The sequence below is a fragment of the Sarcophilus harrisii genome, chromosome 2, assembly GCF_902635505.1.
Source record: "Sarcophilus harrisii chromosome 2, mSarHar1.11, whole genome shotgun sequence".
Lineage (NCBI taxonomy): Eukaryota > Metazoa > Chordata > Mammalia > Dasyuromorphia > Dasyuridae > Sarcophilus > Sarcophilus harrisii.
In genome coordinates, this window is record NC_045427.1 from 449,011,996 (window position 1) to 449,025,231 (window position 13,236).

Genomic DNA, 13,236 nt, shown 5'->3' on the forward strand with positions numbered 1-13,236 from the left:
TGGTGTGATCTCAAAGGCATTACATAGAATGTAGTGAAGATTTTATCCTTTCTCAACCTGCTGGGAAAATAATGGGCTTCCCATTATAACTGAATTCACATCACAATAACTCATTCTAAGAACTTTGTTCTAGTCCCAGCATTGCCACTTATTATTTAGAAAATCAGTTAAATTCTTTGAAATTCAGTTTCCTTGTCTATAAAATAGATATAACATTTGTGCTATTGTAAAGATTAAGTAAGATAATGAAGGATTAAGTAAGATAATGTAAAACTCTATACAAAGGGATCATCATCATCATTCTGATTCCAAAGATTTTAATTTTCTTATCATATGAAGGAACCAAAATTTAAATTTCTTTTATGTTCTTATAATTTTTGGTATGTATATATATGTATGTTTATATATGCATACATACATACTCTGGAATTACTGTCCTATGGTAATAACACTTTGAAATGGTTGAGACTAGGCAATGAAGAGACTACATTAGATAGCTTATGTTTGTTCTAATAAGAATGTTAAGCTTCAAAAAGTACAGGTAAGTTTTGCTACAGTCTAAGTAACAAAAAAAAAAAAAAAAAAAAAAAAAAAAAAATTCTCCAAAGTTCCATACTCTGGGTTATCTTAAAATGTTGAAAAAATATTCCTACTAATGAATTAAAAGTTACAAAGAACACAAATATTTAACCATCACATTAACTTCAAATCTTTTCCCTGTTTTTTTTTTTGACAGAATTAAAATGTAAAGTTATTCAGATGAATACAACAGTTATCACCAAAATTTGAGCTTTTCTACCTAATTTTGTTATATAATTCAATTCAATAAACATTAAGCAACTACTCTGTGTGATGCACTCACTTAGGTACAGAAACTAAATGAAGTGTAGTTCATGAGTATTAGTAAATACCAGACACCATTATTTATAAACTCATAGGTATTGTGTTACTTCCACCATACCTGTCCTCTTTACTGACTTGAGAGTAATAAGATCTCTGTCTGATTGCAGAGTAGAAGGAAAAGGCCTCATTCAGATAGCTGGTCTCAGATGTTCGCAGGCTGTAGGAGAAATATATCATCTTAATTCTCTATATCTCAGTGTATTTCAAACTCTCCAAATATATAGGTACTTGGTTCCTCTGCTGTTTACTAAAATACAGGAGCTTTTTTTCTACACTATAAGCTCCTCCTTTTAACTCAGCATAAGAAAAACTTCCTAGAAAACAGCCCTGCACCAAAATAAAATGGGCTGCTTGGGAAAGTAAGTAGTTACTATCTTCAAACAAGCTGGATGGCCACTTGGAGAAATTGTAAAGGAGATTCAGGCTCCAAATATGGGTTAAACTAAATGACCTCGAGTGCTATGAACAGGAATAAGATTCTTCAGTATAGGGGGAAAAAAACTTTCCTATTGCATCCAGAACAGTAACAAATACCGGAAACTCAAACAAGCACAGCTTGTATTTAGTATCCTTCACCTTCATAAGTTGATTATTGCACAAACTTATGATTATTATGTACAATGTATTCCTGGTTCTCCTTGTTTTGTTCAGCATCAGTTCATATAAATCTTTTCAGGTCTTTCTAAAATCAGCTTATCCATCATTTTTTATAGAACAATCATATTCCATTACTTTCATATACCATAACTTATTCAGGCATTCCCAAACTGATGGGCATCTTCACACTTTTTGAGATGTGTCTCCTATTTGTGCTACGCAGTCCAAGTACTGAGGGAGTATTCTCATCTTAACGTATCTCACTGTAGCCCTTCTTAGATTTTTCAGTCACTATCTTATAGCATAATGATAGGCCAAGACATTAATATGCCACTGATTTTTTTAACCATTCCCTTAATGATAAGCATCTACATACTTTACATTTTTAGTTATAAAAATTATGAATATTTTACTGTACATGGAGCTTTACTTTCTGTTTGACTTTACATTTTTAGTTATAAAAATTATGAATATTTTACTGTACATGGAGCTTTACTTTCTGTTTGATTTAAGGTATATACTTAAGGTAGGATCTCTGAGTCAGAGTAAGGATTTTTAAATCACTTTTTTAATATAATTACAAAATGATTTCCAGAAAAAATGAACCAATTCATATGTATCCCCCAAAACGGGATCAATGAATTTTTCTTTCTATGTCCTATACAATACTGACTACTTCCCTCTTTTCTCATCTTTACCAGTTTACTAGGTATAAGGTAGAACTTCGAGGTTGTTTTGATCTGCAATTTTCTTTTTTAAAATTTTATTTTTTCAATTAGCAAAAATCTCTTCCTCTCACCTCCATTACCACCCTCCAATTGAAATAGAAAAACAAAAAAAACCATTACATGTTTAGTCAAGCAAAAAAAATTTCCTATTTTGGCCATGTTTAAAAAAAACAAACATTACAATTAAAACCTACTCAGGGTCTTTCACTGTTCTATCAAGAGATGAATAGCATGTTTCATCATGAGTTCTCTGGAATCATTTCTAGTCATTGCACTGATCAGACTTCCTTAGTATTTCAAGGTTATTTACCTTTACAATATTATTGTCACTGTATACATTGTTCTCCTGATTCTGCCACTTCATTCTGCTATCAGTCTTTCTAGTTTTCTCTAAAACCATCCCCTTCATCGTTTCTTACAACAAAATAGTATTCTGTCATATTTATATACTTTATCTTGTTTGGTCATTCCTCATGCAAGGGGCACTCCCTAGGTTTCCAATTCTTTCTTGCCACAAGAAAAGTTACAATAAATGTTTCTAACTTTTTCATATTTTGTTTGGCTTAAAACTGTTCTCTCCCTTAATAAGCTCCCCTTATCTGGAATTATGCCCAAAAAGTTATCAAACCGTGCATACCCTTTGATCCAGCAGTGTCACTACTGGGATTATACCCCAAGGAGATACTAAAGAAGGGAAAGGGACCTGTTTGTGCCAAAATGTTTGTGGCAGCCCTGTTTGTAGTGGCTAGAAGCTGGAAACTGAGTGGATGCCCATCAATTGGAGAATAGTTGGGTAAATTGTGGTATATGAATGTTATGGAATATTATTGTTCTGTAAGAAATGACCAGCAGGATGAATACAGAGAGGCTTGGAGAGAATTACATGAACTGATGCTAAGTGAAATGAGCAGAACCAAAAGATCATTATATACGTCAACAACGATACTGTATGAAGATGTAATCTGACGGAAGTAAATTTCCTTCGACAAAGAGAAGATCTAATTCAGTTTCAATTGATCAATGATGGACAGAAGCAGCTACACCCAAAGAAAAAACACTGGGAAATGAATGTACTGTTTGCATTTTTGTTTTTCTTCCCGGGTTATTTTTACCTTCTGAATCCAATTCTCCCTGTGCAACAAGAAAACTGTTTGGATCTGCATACATACATTGAATCAAGGATATACTAGGACATATTCAACATATATAGGACTGCTTGCCATCTAGGGGAGGGGGTGGAGGGTGGGAGAGAAAAATTGGAACAGAAATGAGTGTAAGGGATAATGTTGTAAAAAAATTACCTGTCAATAAAAAAAATTCTGTCAATAAAAATATATATATATATATATATATATGCTCTCCTTAATTTTCCTTTGTCCAGTCTTTTCTCTTCTATTTCCCTTTTGAATGTTTTGCTGTACCCAATATTGTGTGATTGTGTGTGTGTGTGTGTGTGTGTGTGTGTGAGAAAAAGAGAAATTCAAGTATCACACTACTCCCACACCCTTTTCCCATTTTTTGCATATATTTTACATATTTCTATACACTGATTATGTGAAATTGTTTTTTCTATTCTTCCTTGCTCCTCCAGTATGACCTTCTTGCCCTGTCTTTCCTTTCTTTATTTATTCAGTAGGACATAATACAATTGTTCATAGCTCTCAGTCTAATTAATTTCCCTCTATGATCTTGATGAGAAGTTTGGATGGGGGAGGAGGTCATGGAAGGAGACACAATCATCATCTCCTATAGCAGTTTGTCTTTTTTTCGGTTACTTATGGCTTATTTTCATATTTTTTTGGTGTGTGTTTCTTCTGAATCCTGTGTCTCCACTTCAAATAATTTATGCAGCAATTTTTGGCAAGAGTGCTTGGAAGTCCTTTATTTCATTAAAGGTTAATTTTCTCCCTAGAAGCACTACGCTCAGTTTTGCATAACTAAGTTAAGTTTTGAATAACTAAGTTATTCTTAGCTATAAGTCCATTATCTTTTGCTTTCTCAAATACTGTACTACCAGTTTTTCATTCCTTTAGAATGCTGGTTACTAAATCATGTATGATCCTGACTAACTCTTCAGTACTTGAATTTTTTCTTTACACATGCTTGCAAAATTTGTTCTTAGATTTTAGCAATTTCTAACTTTTAGTCCTAGATTTTAGCAATTTTGCTATGGGAGTTTTCATATAGAGTTACCTCTTTCATGAGGTAACTAATGGATTTTTAAAAAAAATTTTTTACTTTGCACTTTACTTCTAAAAAAATATAGGACGTTTTCTCCTAAGCTTTCTTAAAATAGAATATTGTCTCTTTTTGTCCCGATCAGAGCTTTCAGACAGTTCAGTACCTCTTACATTATCTGTCAATCTCTTTTTCAGGTTAGTTGTTTTTGCTAAGAGAAGCCTTATATTTTCTTCTACTTTGTTCATCTTTTGACTTTAATATTTCTTGTTGCCTTGTGCATTCCATTGGCTTTTATTTGGTTCATTCACATTTTCAGAGAATTTGTTGTTTAGATATGAGTTTGTACTTTTTGTGGCAAGTTGTTAATTTCCTTTCCACTTTTCTTCCTTCTGTAACTCTCATTTCTTTTCTAATTTTTTCCCTCTAGTACACTCATTTTATCGATGAAAACTTTTTTAAGCCTTTGCTTCAAATCTTTCCAAATGAAATTGTGAATTTCAGTTGTCAAAAATGTGTTTTCTTTTGAAGTGTGTTTGTAATAGAGTTATTTTCTTTTTCTGTGTTTTTATCTAGAAATTCCCAGTCATCATGATAATTTTTTTAAGGTGATTTTTTTTTCTCTCTCTTTTTCCCAGCCTTCTTCCTGATTTTAGCTTTTATGTTAGAATTAGGCTCTGTATATTTCTAGAAGTAATGAATGGTCTGGTTTTGTTATGGGTTTTTTGGGTAGTATTTTATTATTCCTTAATTTTAGCAACAACTTGGGCTAGGTAGCTAAAAAATTTCAGTGCTCCCAATGTGGTCCAATCCAGGACAAAGTCTAATTTTTGACCTTCTTGTGTGAGTTCTACAAGTTCTTGAGGACTTAGGTTTGAGCCTGAGCCTATGGAAACAACTTATTTGAAGTTTTAATAAAATGCTCTTGGATTCAGTCACCATGAGACAACTGGAAAGTTCTGTTCATTGAGAAGAACAAACTTATAGGTCCCCCATAGATCTGAGATTCCTCTCTTGGTTATTCTGTTACAGGCTTCAGACTGGGCTGAATGCTGAAATTGAGAACTTGATTCCACTCCTATCCTCCCACGTGCACAGTGCTGGTCATAGCTGTGCTTGCTTCTGATGCTGCTCCTAACTTTGTATGTGGTCTGGGGCACACAAATGGTCCAGAAATGCCACCCCTACGCATAGGCACCCTTCTTATCCACTTTGGATCTCTTACCCAGAAAAGGAAAGTGAACAAAAGAAGTATACATTGGCATTTTTTCCAGCACTCTCCACAAGGTAAGCCTCCTTTCTGTGAGATCTGAAATCTCTCCTTACCCTGGTGCACAACCTCTCTCTGCGGATGTTCCTTCCTACATTTCCTCCCCAATGACCACAGACCTCTCTATCTTCCTATGACAATTAGGATTGGAAAAATGACTTACTCTAATTTTTTTTTCCTTAGATTTTCTAATCAGGTTTAAGTTTTAATCAAGTTTAAGTATTAAGATCTGTTTGGAGGAACTGTGGAAGAAAACTCACTTTGTCTTCCTGCTGCTATACTATTTTGTTCTCCTTCCCTCAGATTTCTCTTAATATTGATAATGTGGAACAATATTTTATGTACTTACTAATCATTTGTGATTTTTTTGAGAACCATTTGTTGCAACGTTTTCATTTTTCTCTTAGAAAATAGTTTTCAGTCTTAGTAATTTTTGTTTGTTGCCCATATATCTTGGATATATCAAGCCCTTCTAAGAAATAGTTGATTTAAAAAAAGACTTTTCTTCAGTAAATTTGCTCCTCTTCTTCCATTAACTTTGTTCTTGTGAAAGGTTTTCACTTTCATGTACCTGAAGTTATTTATTCTATTCTTTGGTATCTCTTTTTTTTCCTTTAAGAATTTCCCCACAGTCCTTCACTATTACCTAGTGAAAGATAATTAATCTAGTCTCTTATAACTTTATAAAATCAGGAGACTTTTAACATTCATTATTTTTGTTGGTTGTTGTACATCTAATTTTCTGAAGTTATTGAATTCTCAATTAGTTCTTTGCTGATTCTTTGGGGCTTTCTAACTAAATCATCATGTCATCAATAAATAGAAGTATTTTTGTTTCCTCTTTTTCTATATTTATGCCTTAATTTTTTTCTCTTAAGCTATGGCTATTACAAACATCATTGGCATAACTCCATCAAATGACAAAAGGAAAAGGAGACATCCTTGGTTTTTCTCAAGTCGTTTCCAAGATAGTTTTTGACCTATACCTTCTTAATAAACTGTCTTTTTTATCTCTTTCCTCTAGGACCTTATTTTCATCTACACTCAAACCTAAAAAAAAATTAATATATTCAATGAATATTAAGTACTTATCTCTCTTTATCAGACCAAGCCTAGACTCATTTGATTCTATTCTTATTTTAGGATACATTTTATTTTTATTTTAGGAATGTGACGCTAGAGTTTATCGAGTTTATCCAGATGATGGTGGCTGTCACTCAGATAAGAGAAAAGTAGGGTGAGGATTACTGCCTTCAAGCATTTAAAGATTCATTATGGAAAAGCCATGTAGTGAGAGATTATATTTGTTTTGGTTGAATTTCATAGGAAAGAATTGAAAATAAAGAGTAGAAGTCAAAAAAAAAAAAAAGAATTTGGTTTGATAAAAGAAAAAGCATCCTAAAAATCTGTTCACAAGAGAGTTCTTCATCAAAGAAAGTCTTTAGGCAAAAGTTGGATAACTTCTTCAGAATACTGTAGAAAAGATTCCTGCACATAAACAGGTAAGAATAAATGGCATACATCTCAAAGATCTGTTTTGTGGGAATTCTGACAATGAATTTTAGAAGTTGCTTAGTCTCTTGGATTCTAAGTTTCAAGGATCCCAAATGAGCAGTGTTGTAGATTAACAATGGGATTTCTGAGACTCTCTCTCTCTCTCTCTCTCTCTCTCTCTATATATATATATATATATATATATATATATATTCTAAATTGTTAAGGCTGTAAGCAGCATGTATGTGGAGAACATATTTGTGAGAAAAAGGAAGTTTGGTGCCTCTCAAAACACTTTTGACAATACCTCAAAAGGAGCTGATCAAAGCCACATATCATGGACTTGTATACTGTAGGAATTAGAGGAATTCCAGTGATAAGGAAATCATTATACTCAGAAAAACTCCAACTTGCCAATATCCTTCCTAAAATGTATTGCCATGAATCAGCCATAATATTCTAGAACTAGAGATCTGACTAGGGCAAGGGGCAAGGAGACTATCACCACTCTTTATTAGATACTATGCTCTTATTAATACAGTCCTAAATGCTGATGCCATTTTGGCTACAAAGTTACAGTACAAATCCTGTTTGAGTTTACAGTTTGCTAAATATTATTGTCTTTTTTATATGAATGATTAGTCTAAGCATATTTATCTTATCTTCTATATGTGCAATTTATTTTATAACTTAATAAATAATTACTATTGATAAAGGGCAGGCTCCCTAAAAGATGTTCCCACATGTTATTATTTTAAGGACATAGTCAACTATAAAATGAGTATTACCACATATCATCTTTTAATAAATACTTCATTACTCTGTAAGTTTGCTGTTTTTTAAAATATATATACTTCTAGATAGTTATATACGTGTATACAAACATATATACCATTAGAGTTCCTGGAGTTCATTTCAAATGAGCAGACTCCTAAACACTACATACAGGTATGCAAATATCATCCATGAAGTATGAAAGTCTCCCAGAGAGATAGGAGATTGCTTGACATGTAGTTCAGTGTCAATCACCTCATGTCACCCCCATCTGTTTTGTTTTCTAAATTCTTCAGAATCTCATTTGATTAGTTCTCTTCTTACACTAGGAATCAAAGTTAACCCATACTTCAGTTCCTACATGTTTTAATTCACCCCTCTCGTATAATATATTAGTCTATATATAGTTTGTTTACTTACTAATAATGGTAGTAAAGTTGTCCAATCTTGGAAGCAATTTCCCCTATCTGCCACCGCTTCAAGCCATACCGATTATCTAAGACTTGACTGTTTTTTTTAAAAAGGGGAGGAAGAAATAGACATGAAATTTAAATAACAAAGAAGAAAACGCAAATTTACAAATACAATTGTCCTTTTCGAAATCCCCCTCCCCCAAGTGATCTCAAAGCAGCTATTTTACCACTTCAAAAAACATTCATTATTTACTCTTATGGACTCAAGATGGAACAACTGATATTTAGAATAAAGCGAGGAAACACCCCAAAGATACAGCATGGTCAACAAGTCAAAACCAATGCAAAATAAGATCATATTTGATATAAAATTCTAAGTTCAAGATTGCCACTATGTGACCTTGACAAAGTTATTTATAAAGTATTTATTAGGGTTGGATTAGATGTTCTCAAAAATACATTCCAACTTACAAATACTACGAATTTATCATTCTGTCAGTAATAAGGAAACCTATTTAAAAATTTTGAAATATGATTTATTTATCAGAGTGTTCCTTCTGGACTATTACAAATGTAAGAAACATTTTTGTAAAGGTCAAATAAATATGCTACATTTTCAAATACTAATTTTTACAGTTTCCTTCTTCCCATTCTAACATAAAAATTCAGATACAAACCATTATCATTTGGTCAATTAAAAAAAAAAAACTGAGGCAGGACAATGAAATATGATGTCTCTAGTCACTAGAATAATGAGGGTCACAATTGTGAATAAAAGCAGAATAACATTCACTTGGACCTTCTTACCATCTGTCATCAATGACCTGTTCTTCCCACACCAGATTTGACACTTAGACCTCTATATTCAGGTCTTCCTAAATTTATGCACCAGTTCATGAAGAAATTAATCCACTCATCTTTGGAATTCCCGTTCAAGGGCCCAATCCAATGACTTCTGACTAAAGGTGTACAATATAATACGCTGGCTACCCCTGGATGTTAGATCATACTCCAGTCCATCTACCTATCTCATTCATCACATTCCATCCAGCACTCTTATTATCTCCCTGATCCTTCCCCAATGCATACCCCATTTCACTTTTTAAGGAAAAACAAAAACCAAAAAAAAATCCCTTGCTTACTCATCTCTTTCCTACATATGTCTTCGTTTTTTAGAATTTAAGGAACTTAAGAAAAAAGATTAAATTAAAAACTTTTTTTTTTAATTCTCAGAGCTTATTATAGTAAGCATTTAATATATTTTTTTCATTTCATTCACTCATTCACTCAGCCATTAATACTTTAAAACATATTCATTATATCATCAGAGTGTGGAAGTCAACCAGGTTCTTGAAAACTCCAATAGTAGAGCTAGTAGATCTTGGTCAGCTAAAAGGACTTCCAGTACTACTTCCTCTCAGCCAATAGATAATGTATTAATTGTCTTGGACTATCTTAACTAACTAAAGGGGGTTCAGCCCCTGAAGGCTGATGAACAGGTGGTGATTTTTATAGCCAGAGTAATTTATGAAGACTAAATTACCACTAGAAAATAGCAATAGCAGTCTCTACAAAACCTATATAGTTTGCAGTAATATTCTCTGGACAGAAAATATAACATTTTCTTACCGATGCTGCTGTTGGAATTTCCAGAGTTTTGTATAGACATCAAAAGTTCGCCCAAAATAAGATTGCCACTGCTTTTGTCCATACTGTGGCAAATCTCTGAAACATAAATTGCATCAAGTTAAATATTTTGAAATAACATGAATTTTTACACTTTAGACAATTCAGAAATACTTTCAATGAGAACCTATAGAAAAAGTATGACATATGAAAGAAATAACGATGTGATAAAGTCACCTACTAATTGACTATAATTTGATCATTTTGTTTGTTTTTCTTTACACAGGAATATGATTTTTCTGAAGACATGAATATTGTCCATAAGGGCAGCTAGATTATACAGTGAATGGAGGGAGCATTGACCCTGAATTCAGGAGAACCTGAACTCGAATTTGGCCTCAGAGATTTGACATTTACTAACTGTGAACTCGAACAAATCAATTAACCCTAATTATCTTGCAAAAAAAAAAAAAAAATACATGTTGTACATAAAGAAAACCAACATAGTACAGAAAATCACTTAATTTACAGTCAAGGAAGTCTGTCACACAAGTAGTGACACTATTTGTGTAGCCATGGACTATTATTTAATAAAAAATAATAGATAATATATAGCATTTTAAGGCTTGCAAAGTCCTTTTCACACATTTTCTAATCTGATTCTGAGAGAAATATAATTGCTCTATTTTCCAGATGAGTTTAGGACAGGTTAAGTGACCTTGTCAGGGTCATGCAGCTGCCAGGTACCTGATTAGGATTTGAACTTAGGTCTTCCCAACTCCCAAGTCTAAAATCATCTACTATATTAATATATAACAAGGAAACCTATATACTATTTATGATTCAAAGGGTTTTTATGAACAATAAAAAGTCTATCAACTGTGGGCTATTTATTATTGTATAATATAGATGAAATCCATAACCTTCATTCAACAAATTGTTTTTTTTTTAAATTTGGAACTTCACAAATTTGCATGTCATTCTTGTCCAGAAGTCATGCAAATTTTCTCTATGTCATTTTAATTTAATCTAGGCACTGCTAAAGTGAACATTAACAAGTTCTTTTCATTCTTCTTGTTAGTTTTAATGAATTCTTTTTCCCCCTTTATATTTGAATCTTTTTTTAAAAATGAAAGCTTTTTATTTACAAAGCATATGTATGGGTAATTTTTCCAACACTTACCTTTTGTTCCAAATTTTTCCCTCCTTCACCCAACCTTTCCCTTAGCTGTCAGGTAATCCAATACATGTCAAATATGTTGAAATACACATAAGATCCAATATATGTGTACATATTTATACAGTTATCTTGTTGCACGAGAAAAATCAGATCAAGAAGGAAGAAAAAGGAAAAACTAAAAAAGAAAACAAAATACAAACAAATAACAACAGAGAGAGTAAGAATACTTACTATGGTGTGTTCTACACTCTATTCCCACGGTTCTCTCTCTAGTGTAGATGGCTCTCTTCATCACTGTAATGATTTGAATCATTGCAATGTTAAAGAGAGCCACATCTGTCAGAATTGATCATCATATAGTCTTGTTGCTGCTATATACAATGATCTCTTGGATCTGCTCATTTCACTTAGCATCAATTCATGTAAGTCTTTCTAGGCCTCTCTGAAATCCTCCTGCTAATCATTTCTTATAGAATAATAATATTCTATTACATTCATATACCATAACTTATTCAGCCATTCTCCAACTGATGAGCATCCACTCAGTTTCCAGTTTCTAGCCAACTACAAAAAGGGCTGCCACAAACATTTTTGCACATGTGGGTCCCTTTCCCTCCTTTAAGATCTCTTTGGGAATTAAGCTCAGTAGAAACACTGTGGATCAAAGGGTATACACAGTTTGATAATTTTTTGAGCGTAGTTCCAAACTGCTCTCCAGAATGGTTGTTCACAGCTCCACAAACAATGTATCAGTGTCCCAGTTTTCCCACATCATCTCTAACATTCGTAATTACCTTAGCCAATCTGACAGGTGTATAGTAGTATCTCAGAGTTATGTTAATTTGCATTTCTCTGATCAACAGTGATTTAGAGCACCTTTTCATGTGGCTACAAATAGTTTCAATTTCGTCATCTGAAAATTGTCTGTTCATATCCTCTGACCATTTATTAATTTGAGAATGGCTTGAACATTATAAATTTGAGTCAATTCACTATATATTTTAGAAATGATACCTTTATCAGATCCTCTGAATGTAAAAATGTTTTCCCAGTTTATTGCTTCCCTTCTAATCTTGTCTGCATTAGTTTTGTTTGTACAAAAACTTTTTAACTTAATAGAATCAAAATTATCTATTTTATGATCAATAATGATTTCTAGTTCTTTAGTCACAAATTCCATCCTCCTCAACAAATCTGAAAGGTAAACTATACTATGTACTTCTAGTTTGTTTATAGTATCATTCTTTATGTCTAGATCATAAACCAATTTTGACCTTATCTTGGTATAAGGTGTTAGGTATAGGTCTATGCCTACTTTTTGCCACACTAATTTCCAATTTTCCTAGAAGTTTTTGTCAAAAAGTGAATTCTTATCCCAAAAGGTGGGGCCTTTGGATTTGTCAAATACTAGATTGTTATAATCATTGCTTATTTTGTTTTATGAACCTAACCTATTCCACTGATCAACTGCTCTATTTCTTAGCCAGTAGCAAATGGTTTTCATAACCACTGCTTTATAATATAGTTTTAGATCTGATACAGTGAATCTGCCTTCATTTACTTTTGTCTTCATAAATTCCTTTGAAATTCTTGGCCTTTTGTTCTTCCAGATGAATTTTGCTGTCATTTTTTTGAGGTCATTAAAATAGTTTCTTGGGAAGTTGATTGGTATAGCACTAAATAAATAGATTAATTTAGGGAGCACTGTTTTCTTTATTATATTCGCTGGACCTATCCAGGAGCACTTGATATTTTTCCAGTTGCTTAGATCTGACTTTATTTGTGTGGAAAGTGTTTTGTAATTTTGCTCATATAATTCCTGACTTTCCCTTGGCAGATAAATTCCGAAATATTTTATATTATCAACAGTTATTTTAAATGGAATCTCTCTTTGTATGTCTTGCTGTTGGATTTTGTTAGTGATATATAAGAATGCTGATGATTTATATGGATTTATTTTGTATCCTACAACTTTGCTAAAGTTGTGGATTATTCCTAATAACTTTTTAGTTTATTCTCTGGGGTTCTCTAAGTATACCATCATATCATCTGCAGAGAGTGATAATTTGGTTT

General features: G+C 32.6%; 1 protein-coding gene and 1 pseudogene across 2 annotated transcripts in view; both read right to left on the reverse strand.

Moving 5' to 3' along the window:
• Window positions 1-13,236, reverse strand: part of SCAI (suppressor of cancer cell invasion) — a 197,040-nt gene that overhangs the window by 71,473 nt on the left and 112,331 nt on the right. For both annotated transcript variants that reach the window (XM_031954294.1, XM_031954293.1), the window contains 3 exons: window positions 9,987-10,082; window positions 8,365-8,451; window positions 962-1,060 (listed from right to left, as the gene is read on the reverse strand). In XM_031954294.1, coding sequence (XP_031810154.1) covers window positions 962-1,060; window positions 8,365-8,451; window positions 9,987-10,082 — 282 coding nt within the window. The remainder of the gene's footprint in view (window positions 1-961; window positions 1,061-8,364; window positions 8,452-9,986; window positions 10,083-13,236) is intronic.
• Window positions 10,932-11,031, reverse strand: LOC111718514 (annotated as a pseudogene).